Raw genomic sequence first — 16,145 nt, 5'->3', positions numbered from 1 at the left:
TTTTAGTTTGAATTCAAATTTAAATACTATTAGGTATAATAACATTGTTAATAATGATAAGTTCACTTAGATTTGATGATATGTTAGGACAAACTTTTGCTGTCATGGTGGGCTTCTTTGCAAGGGCTCGAAAGGATGATGGGATGATCTCAAGCGTGAATATCGAATGAAGATGGCAAAGTGAACTGGTTTGACCAGAATATTAAGAGGCGTGTGATGATAGTTCCTATGGGTAGTATGTGTTACTTATAGCTCGGGGAAAGCATCATCGCTGGAGCCCTTGGCCAATGGTGGGTTGGAGCCTGCATTCCTTGCGTCGTTGCTGCCTCGCCGCTGCCTGGACCCTTGCTTCGGCATGGTGGTGCCTGAACTGGAGATACTAGCATCATTCAAACTAGACTTGTTAACCAACCTTCATCTTCAAGTTTTGCATTGCAGCTCATTCTGCAATGTGCTTCAAATTTGGGACCGCCGGGAAAGTCGCACAATTTGCGATAGGAGATCTCCGTTGTAACAAAAGGCCTTTGCTACCATTTTGCAGCATATCATGTTGCTTGCTTTGCTAGCTCATGAACTAATGTGATATTGGAGGGGTGGACCTAGAAGGGCCAATGTTGCAGCAAATGATCGGCGATGCTTGCTCGGTGCAGCATTGATAACAATAAGCGCCGCCGCTGCGTAAGCCGGGTTTTCCTTGGGCTCTCGGGCGACGATATCCAATAACTTCAGGGCGGACAGCCACATCTGACAAGTCAGTCAGTTTCTCGTATCAATCCGAGCCGTGACCCCGCTATGCTTACTCTCGACTGACCCAAGCGTCGATTGATTCAGCTGGGTTATAATATAAATGGGTGCAACTGACCGGCTCTTCTGCTCTCACCTCATGACAACTCATATACAAGTCCATCATCATGAGAAGAGATACCTCATCTTTGTCCGAAATCCAGCCAGTGTACGACTATGTCGTCGTTGGAGGAGGAACTTCCGGGTTGGTGGTGGCCAGCCGATTGACAGAAGACCCCGCAGTCAGCGTTCTGGTGTTGGAAGCTGGAAGCGATCGTGTCGACGATCCGCGTATCGCAGCTCCGGGCCTCTCAGCCAGTACCTGGTTTGACCCTGAATTCGATTGGAGCCTTATCAGTGAACCTCAGGTACATATGCAAGCCTTTACAATACATGGTCCCTCATATTAATGTGGAATAGGAAGGTCTTAATGGCCGACGCCTTGCTCAGTCCCGCGGTCGAACATTGGGAGGTTCCTCGGCTATCAACATGGGCATGGCAATATACCCTAGCCGTAGCGATATCGACTCATGGGAGCAGCTGGGAAACTCAGGCTGGAACTGGAAGTCTCTCTCCACCTACATGCGAAAATCGCAGACATTCATACCGCCGTCGGATGAGATTCGTGACCAGCTATCGCTTGGCTATGTCGACCCGGATGTTCAAGGGACCGATGGACCCATCCAGATTTCGTTTGGTAATGGGCCTTTTCCGGCGTTCACGGCTGCCTGGCCCCGAACCTTTGAGGCTTTGAATCATCGGCTGACAGGCGACCCAATGTCTGGTCTGGCTAAGGGTGCCTTTTGCAATCCGGCTACTATCCACGGGACCTCACGGGCTCGTAGTCATGCGGGCGTCGCCTATTATACTCCCGAAATAGCGCAACGCTCGAATCTCCGAGTCATCACCGAAGCCTTTGTGGAGAAGGTTCTGCTCGACAAGACAGCCTGTGTCGATGACGGCCAAGCTATCGCGACCGGTATCCAGTTTCGAGGGAATGATGGAATCCAACACACGGTGTCCGCAAGAGCAGAGGTTATCCTAGCGGCTGGCACGATCAAGACACCGCATCTGCTAGAGCTCTCAGGCATCGGTGATGCAAAGCTTCTGCAAGCACATGGTATTGATATTATCATCGACAATCCTAATGTAGGCGAGAACCTGCAAGAACATGGCCTCGTCCCATTTACCTGGGAGGCTGCCGATGGTCAAATAACTGGGGAAGCATTACGGGATCCTGAGGTAGCCAAAGCCGCCATGGAAGCGTGGCAATCTTCGGGAGCTGGACCATTAGGCTCCCATCCACTAGGTTCGGCTTTCATGACTCTCCCGGAATTGGAAAACGGCGAGCTATCCGGCCTCATAGAAAAGCACCTGGAAGAGGAAGGTTCCGCCAGACAGACGGCACAGTACCGTATTCTTCGCCGATTTCTCGAAGATGACGACGAGCCAACGTGCCAGTATACGCTAGCACCATTTCAAATGACGCCTGACAAAGGCTCCGATCCTACAGGCACCTTTAGCATGTCAGAGCCCGGAAACTACATTAGTATAGTGGCAGTCTTGAACCGGCCATTTTCCCGAGGTTCGGTACATCTAGCCTCGTCAGATCCAACAGTGCTGCCGACTTTCGACCCTCGTATGCTGTCACATCCACTTGATCTGGAGATCCAAGCGCGTCATGTAATGTGGCTTGAGACGCTGGCAGCCACGGAGCCCATGGCATCGCTGCTGAAGCCTAATGGCCGTCGACTGCATTATCCGACGCGTGTGACCAGCTTAGAAACAGCACGTGAGCTCACGCGGGACCGCTTAATATGTCATTATCATGTTTCAGGAACGACAGCTATGTTGCCGCGAGAGATTGGGGGTGTGGTTGATGATCGGTTGAGGGTGTATGGATGTAGGAACTTGCGCGTGGTAGACGCCAGTGTGATTCCACTGATTCCTCGCGGGAACATCCAGACGACAGTGTATGCTGTGGCGGAAAAGGCTGCTGATATTATCAAGGAGGATAGATTGGCTTCGTTGTGATGGGAAATGGCTCTTGGTATCCTGGATATCTTGTTTTGGCTTACTGTGGGGTGGAGAGACATAGTCATTTGGCTGATAGCGTGCCTTCATTGATGCTGCAACCGGAGGTAATCAAAGAAGTCACATTATTTCCTTTTATTGAAGTACCTCGGAATGGATGGAGTCGTTGATTGTGATTTGTCAAGACAAGCTTCCTGTTGTCAGTTCTGATGGCTTTCCTGCGGGAAGACCAAGGAAGGGAAGGAGTCTTGGAAGCAGTAGCTAGGTACGCCTTCTATCACCTGACCTTCTACAGGCTCTTATGGTTGTACGCCTTTGGCTCTCCTTTGTGTTCTGCACTGCATAATTCATATCTTGGCTACTAGCTAGAGTCAGTTCAAGCTCGCTCAATCCTCAAGACGCAAACAGTCAATAGCTGAGTAACACATACAGTTTGTTTCGTCATAAAATGAAATTTAATATTCAACTAATCACAAGTATAGTACAAACATAAGAAACGTATCCATCATAACTCATGACTCTCATCCTGCAAAGAATTCCCACGAAGCGATACCCGAACCGAATTATAAAGAAACCATACGATAGAAATACATGCTGAGAATTATAGTTTCATATACTCAGTCTGCCCATACCCCTCGCTGTTGAAGAAGATCCCTATCGACTATCAGAAAAGCGACCTCACACATGTCCTAGAAGCCTTAAGTCAGTGCCATCACATACACGAATATAAAAAGATTCAATCACATACTTCCCAACGGCTTCGCCCTCTTCGTAATCGACTTCACCTGATCCTGCTTCATTTTCGCAGCGCGTGCTCTACCATCCAATATTAGCATGTCTGACCAAGAGAAAGACAATGAGTAAGGAAGCAACTTACTCCATCTTCGCTTCCTCGTCCAATCTTCTCACATGTTCTCTGGCCTCACGCACTGCCCGTTTCGAAGCCATCAGTGCCCTATCAGCCTCCCGCTCAGCCGCTTCTGCGCGAGAAACCTGTTCTTTGGCGGCAAGAATGGATGGGTCTTCGTTTTTTCGGCTATGGCCGAAAAGGGAGTGGTTGTGGTGGCGGGAGGAGGAGGGAGAAGTGGATGACGATGAGTAGTGGGAGGGGGAGCCGGAGGAGCGGCGGGAGCGACGGTGAGAGTGGGAGGATGTGGTGTTGGGATCGTCGATACTGCTCCGGTCGGAACTGGAGTGGGAGGAGGAGTGAAAGAGGGGCATGTTGGTGATCCTGTAGCTTGCTCTTAGAGTATGGTGAGGCGATTGAGGCGAGTGTCTGCGTTAGTGGATATTGGAGATGAGATTGTAGACGGTCGGGATGGTGGTAGTTGTGCTGTATATAGCTTTCCCTTTGTCTACACAGTACTGAGAATTAAGGGCATACGTAAGTGGCGATAGATGTGAGACGGTGAAGAAAGCTCAATCAATTAGTCGATGATCATAGGCTGCTGTAGCATGAGATGTCTTGTTGATGGTTGGAGGAATCCTATAATACCCACGTGGTTAATGTTTACCCCAGAAATGAGAGGATAGATTGGACCCATGGTAGAGGGATGACGATATTCTGGGCGACATAAACAATGCGAATGGATGTGTGTTGCCGCGATGATGTCAAAGGGACCGTTGTGCCGTCCCGATAATGAAGCTGCGGAGGATAATTGGTCGCAGATCTGCGGTGACATCAGATCCGGCGGACGTGGCATCGCAAATATGCGCCAGCAAGGGGTGATGTTGTTAAACTGCAATAGGTCATGCCAATCAGTCAGTGGCTGAAAAGGAAGCTTTTTCATTGTTGCACTACCTCATAGCTGAAGGTAGCTGCAGAATGGGGAATGAGCTTACAGGGCTAGAAGAGTAGTGGCTGCTTAGCATATGCTTATGCCTGGACTTCCCACAGTGCCGACATAGTGGAGTGTTCCTTGGATAATAGTGGTTTGTGTTTGGGCCATTTGTCTTTGTCCGTATTTTCTTTGAGATTGATGCACTGTTGTTGTTACTTCTGAGGTTGCAGTGTCTTTGATAACATTCTCTCTTAGATCAGAAAGCAGCAAATACTGCACATAATCAACTTATTAGAATTCTCTTTGGGTTTCCCTCAGTATTATCGACCCAGCTGTTCCCCGAATATTAGGTGCTCTGATGATAGTGACGATACTGTCTGACCGAGGTGTATAGCTTTCGCGATGCTCGGTGCGGTAGATGATGATGATGATCCAGTATGTCTGCCGGTACTCTTTGAAGCCTAGTATCAGGCCTGTGGACAAAGCTCATGGCATTATGCATTCATGATCAAATTGACCTGAAACGAGATCGCATCTACTTCTCGACTGTATTGGAAGGTGTGGAGTGTCCGCTAAGTGGGTATATCTTCAACTAAACCAACATCACCAAGGAAAGCATATAGAACCTTTACTAATGCAATTTTAGGAACGCACGAAATATTGGTTGAGAGTTACCTACATCAGTATGGTTTCATGAGCTAATATCACTGCTAGATAAAAAATAAAGAGAACCTCACAATGACGCCCAACCACATCTAATTCTGATGCAGCCATGATCAGTCGACACACCACCTTCCAACCTCAGTTTGAAAGCTTCCATCCACCCAAATCCCTTCCTCTATACATCCCAATCATTTCCTTCCATCAACACCTATGACATTACACTCCATTTCCAAAAATAACATGGTTAACTCCCAAACCAACCTCCTCTCCAACCTCCTCCATCCCAGAAGAACAAGATTCTCCTCAATAATAATTAAATTCATCCTCTTGTGTCTCCTCATCTCCACCCTCCTCACCACACCCTGCTTAGCAGACCGCAGCGACACCAAGATAGCCAACGCCACCGTGACCTACGACTGGGAGACACCAGATGAGAACCTCACAGTGATCTGGGACTGGGATATGGCCGAGACTGTGAGGGTTTCTGCTGGGAATAGTAGGGCTCTTTCAAGGCCTGTGGGAGGGATAGGGATTATTGTTCTGGGTGTTGGGGTTATTGGGGCTTTTCTGGTTTGGTGAGATTTGAATACAGGTGATGTGGGATGTGGATTTGGATGTCATTCGATCATATTGAGGGTGTTGCTAAACCTGTGTGTGTGTTTTAGTCTGATCACTGTTCTGTTTAGGATAGTTGGAGTAGCTAAGTATGTTTGAGTCTTGACTTTGATGCATAGCTATCTATGTACTGATCAGTAAGTAGACTTGAAATTCTAAAGATATCATGAAGGCCTTTCTCTCTAACATCTATTTATTACCACTACCCTCATTGTCATTCAAAGAAGTAAAAGTCCATCCTAATGAATAATGATAGAGAGATTATTATTATTCTATTGCCTGTGCAGAGTCCCCACATGGTAGAATGAACTTATTATCACTTATGGTGGTTGTACAGAAATTTATTTCCCTCGGGTGACCACCCGACCCTAACACGAACACCCAGCACACCAACACCCTGACGGCCCCAAACAAGTCAGTCCCTCATCCTACCTTGGCAAGGCTTAAAAAACAAAAAAATACCCCAAATGATAACCCCTGAAATGCAATGCACTACAATGCAGCTGGGCATGAGCTTCGCTTCCTCTGCCCCCTTCTCTCACATCAGCCAAAAAAAAAAAAAGCAAAATGCCAAGACATGGTGGGTCTAAACTCCGCCGCAGCAGCAGCCGTAGTAGCAGCAGAGTTTGGGTCGGGTGATAATCCGCTCAATACCCACCCACTCGATCCAGAGCACAGAGATTATTTACACACCAGCAAAAATTTCAAAAAGATGACCGACGCAGGACTCGAACCTGCAATCTCTTGATCCGTAGTCAAGCGCCTTACCATTGGGCCAGCCGGCCTTGTTGAATACCAGGAACAGGAAAGGGGTTTATATTTTGGGCAGACGGACACATGAATTCATCTAACTAGTATTCATATGGACAAAATCACAAAGGGTATGTATGCTATGCTGCATTGGATATCATGAACGTGGAAACAGAGACAGTAGGAAAGGGGCTGTAATGTACAGGTGGACGTGAGGTATATAGAGACGAAAAGAAGAGAAAGAAAGAAAGATCATGGGAATGATTGGCGCGACTCAGGTTCCTGATCGCTGTAGGGTTCGAGAAGGGCTTCCTTCTCAGAGATAGGCTCGCCGTCTTCAATGTTGATGATGGGAATGTTCTGCTGCTGCTGCCGGCGGCGAGCGGCGCACAGGTAGATCGAGATGATGAGACGACCCAGTAGGAATCCAACAATGCAGGCCACTCCACCAGCCATGATTCCCATCAGGGCGGGGAGGATGACCGGACGGGCAATCTTCATGATGCTCTGTTCACGTCCGGTCCAGAAAAAGTGGCCGCTCTGGCTGGAGGGGTAGTACTTGTTGGAGGAAGGGCGGCGGTGGGGGTGGGCGTCTGAAGATCCGATCATCTTGTGAGGGTGCTCGTGGGCGTGTTCATGTTCATGCTCGTGTTCGTGCTTCGGGTGCTCCGGCTTGACGCAGTTCTTGACGGCTTCTTTGGCATGGTTGTAATATCTTTCGAGCTGTTCCTTCCAGGCCTTCATCTGCCAGACACGGTTTCCGTGACCGTAATCGCGGCTACCGTTCGGGTCGATCATCGCCAGCTGCAGACCACCCTGGGCGTCTCTAATCAGACTGATCGCAATGGTGTTTTGCGTGGCAGCTTGACCGTGCTGGTCGAAGAGACGGAGCTTGAGGTAGTAGATATCGCCCAGACCAGCACCGGGACGAGCAGGTAGTGGCCGTACATCCAACGAGTAGGAGACCTGAACTGGCTGAACGAATGACTCCCACTTGCGATCTGCTGTGAACTGCATCGGGACGGTAGCGGGGAAGATGGGTTGTTTGTTGGCTCGGAGGGTGCCATTTTGGGTGGAGAAATCGATGGTCTATCCAAGATGATTAGTATGGGATGATGATGGTCGACTGCGTTGATACGTGAGTACATACCAGTTGTGAACCAGAGTCGAAGGATTCTGTGCAAGTCGAGTCCGAGAAAGCGCAGGGGATAGCAGGAAGGTTGATTTGATGAGAACCAGCGGTAGAATGCAGCTGAGGTGCAGGCAGAGCTGCGGCGGCCACAGTAGTGATGCACAAAGCACCAGTTGCGGATAGAAGGCGAAGCAACATGGTGGTATAGATGTGGTGTAGGGGTAGATGGGATGGATGTTGGAAAGAGTGACAGGCTGTCAGGGATGAACTGAACAGTGGTAAAGAATGACGGAGACGCGCGGGAAAAAAGCTTATAGAAGTACTTGTGCTTTGTTTTTTTTTTTTTTTTGGCAAAAGCAAGTAAGGAGAGACTGAGGAACTAATGCAGAACGAAGAGCGACCGGGCAAAGCATATAAAAGCGCATCAAATCAATCCACAATGACAACATTCAGCGCTAACGGAGGGGCCGAAAAGTGATTGGGTCAGTGCAACTTGGTCCAAAGAAAGAGGATGAAGCTAAGCTAAGGCTGAGCGACCCTGATTCACCGAGGGAAAATGCAGGTCAAAATGCAGATGATGAGCTGCTCCGCCCGTTCTGATTGATCGCGCGGATCATCTTTTTCCTCGCGACGGAAGCAACGCCGTCCAACACAGCCTCGTCGCAGTGCCGTTGGTTTCATGGTTGCCCTTTTTTGGGGGCCAGGCACACACCCCTTCGCTTCCTTCACCTCTTTCATTCCTTTCTTTTCAATCCTTCTTTACTGTGAAAACGCTAGAACGCCAAACCGCCCCCAAGATACAACCATCTAACTGGCCCCCGTCAGCCACGCTGATGCAAAATGCAACGATCCGTCTTATTCGAATCATCCAGAAAAGGCGACCGATCTTCATCCTCACATCAAATCACCCTCGGATCATGGAACGACGGCGCTCAAAACACTGCCCTCCGCCCCAATTGGTTAGCTAATTAAGACTATTAGCAGTGTAGCACATGCTCTGTCTATGTACAAAGTAGTCTAGCGGCTATCTAGATACTACCAAACTCGACTCTGCCCACTTCCAGTGGCCATCTATCTATTCCTGGCCCAAGTGTCTTGGATTTAGCGTGAGACAGTCCCAGTCCCAGTCCGTCAGGGTCCACTTTGCACGCGATGAACCCCTCCCACTTTCAACTCCAACTCGCTGACAGGACAAATCTACCCAATGGCAAAAGCCTCACTGGCCCCCACGGGCCATTGAGGCATAAACCGACCAGCCAATGTAGTCCTACCCATGGGAAGCTTAGCAACGAGGTTATCGACTAGCTGGCTGGCTGGCTGGCTGACTGGCAGTCACTAACTAAGACACGGGTTGCCTGCCTGCCCCTGGGCAAATTACTACTCTTTTCTTACCTTTTATTACTAACTACCCCTGACACCTTACCAATGGCAGCTCGCTCTCCACGACGGGCTGTTCCGACCGTGGAGATGCAGCACAAAGATTGGAATAGTGGAAGAAATTTCACTTCCTGCCGATCATGTGAACAAATTTACAATTTGGATAGGATAGAAGAATACCTTCGGACATGACTCTCTCCGCCCCTTTGTCTTGCCGAATGCGCCCCCGAAGATCCCCCGATGTCTTCTGGTTCTCTTCTCTTATGCCCGACGACGCTTTTCTAAATAATCGCGAGTCTGCCTAGTGCCCACCGACGGACTCCGCGGTGACCGCCTTACTATTTACTAGGTTAGGCAGCCGTGGTTATCTCCGAGCGCAATTGGTCGTCTCGGCAAAGCTGAGGAACTTTGAAGTACTAAGTAGGCACCAAACATACACTTTTTTTTCTCTTCGGCTTCACCTTCCGTACGGTGTCACTATCTATTTAGTCACCGTTGCTGTGCCTCATTTAGATTTTAGATAGTGTGTAGTGGGCCTAGCGACTGGTACATATCAAGTCGAGCTCTTCCAGTCGGTGGCATTTGCTCCGACCAAGCATTCTAGCGGCAGCGCTAGCGGAGAAATTGCTGCTATTTTTACTAGCATCTATCGCTGTCATTCATGAACTGAGAATTCTGCCCATGTCTCACTGCAATTAGACTATTTACCGAACAACTCAATGGTCTCCGGGGCCTAAATTTTGAGAGGTTCAAATGCGGCTCAAGGCCGTGTTGATCATTGGCAGAGTAGCAGATTGCCGTTGCATTCAATATCCAACTCAATTATAAGCACTAAATAACCGTACTGAATCTGCAGGGCCCAGACTAACCAGTGGGAAAATTGAATAGGGCGATAGTGTGAAAAAGGCATATAGGCTCTTCATCCAGTAATGTTCCACCAGAATTGACACCGGTCCGAGTTCACCGGATCGGAGGTGATCGCAATATTTTGCAGGCCCAAATTCATCACGCGCCCATCTTTCGAGTATTCCTCCCACTCGATGGCCATATTTTCGGCCGAAGTGGGAAAGCCTTGATTCAAAAACGTAATGATATAATCCTGCATGGCCAGCGCGAGACTTGCGTTGAATAGCCCCAATTCCGTATCGGGCTGGGAATGGTCCCAGAAGTTGAATGCCACATCTTGGGCATGCACACCCGGTGGCACGCTGAATACCGACGCGTATGAGGTATCGAATACATTATCGAGGTAGAGGTTCTTGCATTGAAAGAATGCATCGCTCATGAAGACCGATGTTCGCTCTAAGGGATTGCTATATCCCAATGTCTCCGAGGATAAGGATGAAGCGTTGTAGACCGGGGGATACCAATATTGGACGATTTGATCCACAGTTTTGGGCGATAGACTTGGAATATAAGTCTCGATGAGGGATTGGAAGGCTGAGCTGTTCACGCCTGCTGGCGGAGTGAAAGTCAGCCCTTCATTGATTGTGTGGCTTGTCATCACGCGGATGTTCTTCCATTTGAAATCTGGATCCAGTAAAATCCTGCTTGGAAGATCTGTTATGAATGTGTCATCAATAACCGGCCCATAAGTATATGTTCCGTACACAGATGTAGTGGCTATCTGGTAGGCATTAGCAGTAATCAGCTGATTTGATGGAAGTTGACGGGCCTCTTCGAGAGAGGTCACGTTCAATAATTCCAGGAAGTGTTGGAAAGTCGACTTCTGTAGTTCAACTGATTGCATATACCACCCTGGGCTCTGAATAATCGCCTGCTGGAAAGGCACCTCCCTCCCCACCCCCGTAGATGCTGCCAATTGATGGACGATAGAACCCCCTCCAGCAGACTCACCCATGATAGTCACTCGCCCAGGATCACCACCAAACAGACTAATATATTTTTTCACCCACTCCAATGCTAAGCGTTGATCATAAAGCCCAGCATTGCCCAGGCCTTCGCCATCAGACAGCCACCCAAATGCTCCCAGCTTCGTAGGTTAGCCTGCGGTCTCACCAAACCTGAAGGTAAACCGAAATCTTACTCACCCGATAATTCACTGCAACATACACAAAATCCTTTCCAATCTCCGAACCCCTCTCCAAAAGTCCCGTAGGCAGTACCTCTGTCTTATCACCAGTAACAAAGCCTCCTCCATCAAACCAAACCAGCACCGGCGCAGCCTCTGACCCTTCAAAAACGCTTTGGGGCACGACCACATCCAAGAAAAGGCAATCTTCCGTGATTCTTGCATCTGCGGGCGGCCAGACAATTGGATAATCACTTATATCATCAGACCCATTAAACGGCGTGCCTGTCAAAATGCTTTCAAGAAACGGGATCAGGATTTCTGTTGTCCATATAGGTTCGCCTTGGGGACACACGCGTCCAACGGCGCCATTCTGGATTTCGGTTCTATTCGGTGATGGAGGCAGCGGTGGGCGAAAGCGCTGGGTAGATACAGGTGGTGCGGCGTAGCGAATGTTACTAAAGTTATAGGCTTGGGTTGATTGCTGGGACGAATTAATCAATTTATTGAATGTGTTAGTACTTTGGTACAGGTAGGTACTTACATCGAGAGAAAATGCCTGGTGTAGCTCATAACCCAGATCTACGATGGGTAAGGATTTGGAGTGAGCATATGATGAGATAGAGGAGATAAGACTGAGGGGAAGTATGTAGCCTTTCTTCCGGAGATGCATAGTAAGCAATCGCACTGCAAGATAGTGATTATGTGCGGCAAACAGTATGGCTTGTGGGTGTGGGTGTGTGATATCTGTGTGTGTGATATCAACTGTCAATAACTGTCGATTGTGATAGTAATCTGCTTATATTTAGAACGGACCGACGGGGGAGTCATTGGAAGAGTGTGCTGGCCAAGTCTCCAAGGAATGTTAATCGGAAGATAATCGAGACGGTGTAGTTATAGTTCAATAGTTTATGCCGATGTCGCATCATCGCAACTCAATAAAGGTGACAATGATCACTTGCGTCCCGAGAACTGTTGTAACCTTCCTCTCCCGGGCCAGCCAAGTATTGAATTATTCGTAGATCCAGATATGAAGCGCAGGAGAGATTTCATGGTAGTGGGATGTTTTCAGCCACTTTATCCAACATCCGCAACCAACCAACCTTCCGAATCCGGAATGTGACACACCGACCGAGTAGTAGGTGCCTTCCGCATCTTAAATCCGCCAGCCGCGCCACAAAAATGACAATTCTATCAAGATTAGCAATTCCATTCAAAATGCTACTATACTACCATACTACTATGCTCACATATTCCAATCACACTTCAAGTCCAACCCAATTCACGAATCATCCACCTCCCTAATCCCCACTCCAAACATCCCATTCGACTCCACCGCACTCTCGTCCTTCAATTTCTCCGCGGTCTCTACGCCTCCAGCAGGCACTTTGTACTCGAATCTCTTCCCTGGCGCGGGTGTCCTTCCATCCGGTAGTTGGTACGGAAAAGGCAACCATTGTGGCAGGAGACCCAACTGAACGAGAACGGTCGCTTGATCCCATGCGATGTGCTCGTGGTAGAGTCGGTCGCCGCGGATGTTGACGACCGATGTAAAGGGGATGCGAAGCGGTTTGTGGGTTGGGGGAATGCCGGGGACCCTGTCATATCCTTGTCAGCTGCTACTCACATGTTCTAATTAATATTTGGAAGCTTGTTAAGAGGTGAAGCATACAACCAATCTACCTCCTTATCATGTGTAAAGGAGAAAATAAACTCATCTACAACGCGATCAATACCCACAGTCCGACTTATCAGCTCTAGAGCGGTGTCGTCGGGGTTGTTGAAGATGAAGTGGTGGAGGTAAAAGTTGCTTAGTTTGGTGCGGCCAATGCCGCCGGTCATCTGTGTTGGTAATTAGTATGAGATAGAATGAAGGGGCGAGCAAGTGGCTTACGGTCGGGATATGGTTCACATATGGTTCTTGAACCATTGTGGCCATGGTCTTTTCGACAGATCGAACATCGAATTCGTAGTATGTGTGTTCGGCCCAGATTTTCTCCAGGTCGAAGTATGGCCCGCTCAGGTGACTCTTGAGGAAGGTGAGGGAACGGGTATGCGCTACACTGGCAGTGGAGTATTTGAAGTCGGGGTGACCGGGGATGATGAAGCCGGGAGAGGATACGTCGGGGTAGACGTAGTTGGTGCCATTGGTAGTGGGTGCATGGGACCCTGGGATGTGCATGAGTGTTGGAGTATCGGAGGAAGCGTCCCAAATGCTGTGGTATACTATTGCTGCAAACTTATTTGTGCCACTGATGTGGGCCAGCAGTGAGTGGATGAAAGTTGGGGCGTAATCGGATTGGGAGCCGTAGACTAAGGTCCACGTTAGTGTGTGTAACGGATAATTTCGAACTGGGGGAATATAGACCTAATATGCCGAATTTCTCCTTGTCATTGCATTCAGACAGGGCGATTAAGCCGGCAATTGCGCTGTCAATTCTGATCGACAGTAGAGAAGCGTTTGCGCTTGAGTCTGAGTCGAAAGTGATCTGCGCAACTACATAGCTTTCCTCGGCCCACTTCTGCAGTGGCTCTGGGTCTAGACTGGTATTTTTGTTCTGGCATTCTGCAACATTGGCTGATCTTATCAAAATCAGGCCTGGACCCTGTCCGCATCGTGAAAGAGGGGGTTGAAGGATGATGTTGTCGCCCAGGTTGACGCGCGGGACGGATGGAAGCGAAGTAGAGTTGGAGGTCATTATAGTTGAGGAGATTCTGATACTACACGCAATAGTTCAGGATCAAAAAGTATGTCGCAGGGAGAAATTACCCTGGCGGAAATTTCAGGGTTCAAGCTTGACCATCGGCACGGCGGAACACGCCCCGCAGTCTGCGGGGTTAGATCCGAGATTCTGCTGCGGCACTTATCGTCGGTTGTCTATCGCGATTTGTCGTACTACATAGATATCAATGTGGTGGGACTGCTAGGATATTCTATACTTATCACGATCCGGGCATCGGTTTGGATCCGTGATGTCTGCAATGGAGAAAGCAATAATGGTACATCTACTTGAATGTCTATACACGAGTCAAGTATAGGGAATAGATCCATCATTGAAGTCTGAAATACGATTGTTCTTCCTCTGCTTCTCCTGACCACGACATGTCCTACGAACAACCGAGATGATTCCACATCTACAGACTGAACCATTGATTGAAAACATTCTCAGGGTCATACTTTGCTTTGATGGCTTTCAGACGATCGACGTTGTCGCCATACACAACCGAAAGATCTTCATCGAAGGCGAAATTGATGTACCTAGAACCAACCAACCGAAGTTAGTCCTGGAAGAATATCTGTAGAGGGCACATACACAGCTGGTGAGTCCAATCCATCAGTTGACCGCCATAAATCACGCATTTTAGAAGCCCATTTTCTCGCGTTCGATTCCAGGCTGTCGTCCATGTACCATGCTATAGCCATCGCGTTGAAATTCACTTTGGTTCTCCAGGCGTAAGCTGACGAATCTTGACCAAAGAAGCGCGCCTTTTCGTGTGAATACGCCTCCAAGAGGACAATACTTTGGCCGGTGCCACCCAGGGAAACAAAAGAAACATACTCCTCCCAAGCCTCTTTCCAAGTGCTGCTGACCATCCGGCCAAGTCCGGCAGAGTATGGAATTCTGAACCCGCTTTTTGAACAGGCCATGCTGGGTGCATCAACCCAGTGAGCGTACTCAGTTGCCATCGTAGTGTCGTTAGTTGGACCTAGGTCGAAAAAACATGAAAATGCAGCCCGCCCTTTTTCTTCGGTACCGTAGTAATATAGCATGAGAGCAACCATAGGCGTATTGTCTGGTTCACCACTAGTCATAAAATACATAAAGACGCTCATTTCCGGCTCTAGAGTTATCCTGTCGATTGTATCAACCAAAGCTTCCAATTTGTCGGCAGAGAAGACAAGTTGCCCCGTCCAGGCGGCTTGGCCAAAGGCTGAAACAGGGTATGATTTCATCTTTGCGGACGTGACAATGCCAAAGTTGGGACCAGCACCGCGAAGAGCCCAAAAGAGATCTATGTCTTTGGGTGTGATTGTATGCAGACAACCGTCAGCCATGACCAGATTCAGAGATAGTACGTTATCTATCCCGAAGCCGAATATACCCATCAGGCTACCATAACCGCCCCCGAGAAGAGCCCCCAGAGCTCCGATACAGTTGCAATTGTTTGTCTGAATTAGAGAGTTATTCTTTGCTGAAGCCTCGATCACCTGCGCGACAGAAGCGCCACCTCCAACAATTACTTCTCTCCTGTTCTTGCTGAAGGTGACTTCATCAAGCTGTTTGAGATTGATGAGCAATCCATCCTCATCCAGGTGAATCGTTTGTGCCCATTCATGCCCACCATTCTGGGCTAGAAATGATATATTATTCGAAGTGCAATATGAGACCTGTTATAGGCTTTCACATTAGCCGTTGCAACCCTTGCTATGCATTCAGAACAATCGAACAACATACGATTGCGGCCACATCCTGCTCAGTAGCCGGTGTTACCACAACGCTAGGCGTAGGTGTGTTGGACTTAATCCAGCGCTCATATCTGGTTGCATCCCAGGCAGATATCACAGCCGACTTTGATAGCTGAGGCCCCAGTTCCTCGCAAACCTCTGCTAGATGCAAGGCCCAGGGTTGATATCCGACAACTGATAGAAGAAGAGCAAGTGTGAATGGAGTTTTCATGATTGATGATTCTGTCGCCTTATACAGGTAGCCGAAAAGCATCGGACTATTGATTAAGATACAGAAAAGCCTCTAAGCGTTGCTAGTGATGTACCACTGGGGCAGAAAAGCGGCACTTGCATATCCGAGCAAACGTCATTATTGCCATCCCAGAACAGAGCCATTCTGCATCCCGCTCAGATATCCTTTCTTTGGCGCGGATATGTATCTAAGTGTTGGTCTCCTTGACGCGTAGTAATCGCGATGCTAGCTTGGAAAAATCATGTCAAAGGCAAGGGCGTATAACGCGTTGGGCCTAC

General features: G+C 48.6%; 6 protein-coding genes and 1 non-coding gene across 7 annotated transcripts; 1 reads left to right on the top strand and 6 right to left on the bottom strand.

Moving 5' to 3' along the window:
* The first annotated feature begins 713 nt into the window (after window positions 1-713).
* Window positions 714-2,922, top strand: BO83DRAFT_168729 (GMC family oxidoreductase). The gene is made up of 2 exons (XM_025526370.1): window positions 714-1,151; window positions 1,204-2,922. Exons 1-2 carry the CDS (start codon window positions 912-914, stop codon window positions 2,815-2,817), a joined length of 1,854 nt encoding a protein of 617 aa, XP_025391458.1. The 5' UTR covers window positions 714-911; the 3' UTR covers window positions 2,818-2,922.
* Window positions 2,923-3,495: 573 nt separating this feature from the next.
* BO83DRAFT_423673 (uncharacterized protein) lies at window positions 3,496-4,038 on the bottom strand (the record flags this gene model as incomplete). The annotated part of the gene is made up of 3 exons (XM_025535117.1): window positions 3,496-3,506; window positions 3,566-3,633; window positions 3,695-4,038. 3 exons carry the CDS (start codon window positions 4,036-4,038, stop codon window positions 3,496-3,498), a joined length of 423 nt encoding a protein of 140 aa, XP_025391457.1.
* A 2,551-nt stretch (window positions 4,039-6,589) lies between these two features.
* BO83DRAFT_t72 lies at window positions 6,590-6,661 on the bottom strand. The gene has a single exon. It is a non-coding gene; the product is annotated as a tRNA-Arg (tRNA).
* On the bottom strand, window positions 6,636-8,107 carry BO83DRAFT_375238 (uncharacterized protein). Its single transcript, XM_025530410.1, has 2 exons — window positions 7,777-8,107; window positions 6,636-7,715 (listed from the first exon to the last, which is right to left on the bottom strand). Exons 1-2 carry the CDS (start codon window positions 7,954-7,956, stop codon window positions 6,879-6,881), a joined length of 1,017 nt encoding a protein of 338 aa, XP_025391456.1. The 5' UTR covers window positions 7,957-8,107; the 3' UTR covers window positions 6,636-6,878.
* A 1,612-nt stretch (window positions 8,108-9,719) lies between these two features.
* BO83DRAFT_353996 (carboxylesterase family protein) lies at window positions 9,720-11,911 on the bottom strand. The gene is made up of 3 exons (XM_025529079.1): window positions 11,712-11,911; window positions 11,187-11,651; window positions 9,720-11,128 (listed from the first exon to the last, which is right to left on the bottom strand). Exons 1-3 carry the CDS (start codon window positions 11,838-11,840, stop codon window positions 10,055-10,057), a joined length of 1,668 nt encoding a protein of 555 aa, XP_025391455.1. The 5' UTR covers window positions 11,841-11,911; the 3' UTR covers window positions 9,720-10,054.
* A 440-nt stretch (window positions 11,912-12,351) lies between these two features.
* On the bottom strand, window positions 12,352-13,904 carry BO83DRAFT_331029 (uncharacterized protein). Its single transcript, XM_025528255.1, has 4 exons — window positions 13,536-13,904; window positions 13,062-13,480; window positions 12,840-13,009; window positions 12,352-12,765 (listed from the first exon to the last, which is right to left on the bottom strand). Exons 1-4 carry the CDS (start codon window positions 13,864-13,866, stop codon window positions 12,450-12,452), a joined length of 1,236 nt encoding a protein of 411 aa, XP_025391454.1. The 5' UTR covers window positions 13,867-13,904; the 3' UTR covers window positions 12,352-12,449.
* A 398-nt stretch (window positions 13,905-14,302) lies between these two features.
* On the bottom strand, window positions 14,303-15,846 carry BO83DRAFT_423669 (FAD-binding oxidoreductase; the record flags this gene model as incomplete). Its single annotated transcript, XM_025535116.1, has 3 exons — window positions 14,303-14,426; window positions 14,482-15,557; window positions 15,625-15,846. 3 exons carry the CDS (start codon window positions 15,844-15,846, stop codon window positions 14,303-14,305), a joined length of 1,422 nt encoding a protein of 473 aa, XP_025391453.1.
* Window positions 15,847-16,145: the final 299 nt, after the last annotated feature.

The sequence above is a fragment of the Aspergillus eucalypticola genome (assembly GCF_003184535.1).
Source record: "Aspergillus eucalypticola CBS 122712 chromosome Unknown BO83scaffold_4, whole genome shotgun sequence".
NCBI classification, from domain to species: domain Eukaryota; kingdom Fungi; phylum Ascomycota; class Eurotiomycetes; order Eurotiales; family Aspergillaceae; genus Aspergillus; species Aspergillus eucalypticola.
This window is presented reverse-complemented; position numbering and strand designations above follow the sequence as displayed.

Coding starts and splice junctions, on each gene's coding strand:
- BO83DRAFT_168729 (XM_025526370.1), top strand. CDS start 912: ATGAGAAGAGATACCTCATCTTTGTCCGAAATCCAGCCAGTGTACGAC. Junction 1,152..1,203: donor GCCTTATCAGTGAACCTCAG/GTACATATGCAA, acceptor AATGTGGAATAG/GAAGGTCTTAATGGCCGACG.
- BO83DRAFT_375238 (XM_025530410.1), bottom strand. CDS start 7,956: ATGTTGCTTCGCCTTCTATCCGCAACTGGTGCTTTGTGCATCACTACT. Junction 7,716..7,776: donor TCGACTCTGGTTCACAACTG/GTATGTACTCAC, acceptor CATCTTGGATAG/ACCATCGATTTCTCCACCCA.
- BO83DRAFT_353996 (XM_025529079.1), bottom strand. CDS start 11,840: ATGCATCTCCGGAAGAAAGGCTACATACTTCCCCTCAGTCTTATCTCC. Junction 11,652..11,711: donor ACCAGGCATTTTCTCTCGAT/GTAAGTACCTAC, acceptor AATTCGTCCCAG/CAATCAACCCAAGCCTATAA. Junction 11,129..11,186: donor ATGTTGCAGTGAATTATCGG/GTGAGTAAGATT, acceptor TAACCTACGAAG/CTGGGAGCATTTGGGTGGCT.
- BO83DRAFT_331029 (XM_025528255.1), bottom strand. CDS start 13,866: ATGACCTCCAACTCTACTTCGCTTCCATCCGTCCCGCGCGTCAACCTG. Junction 13,010..13,061: donor ATGTGAACCATATCCCGACC/GTAAGCCACTTG, acceptor TTACCAACACAG/ATGACCGGCGGCATTGGCCG. Junction 12,766..12,839: donor GATAAGGAGGTAGATTGGTT/GTATGCTTCACC, acceptor AGGATATGACAG/GGTCCCCGGCATTCCCCCAA.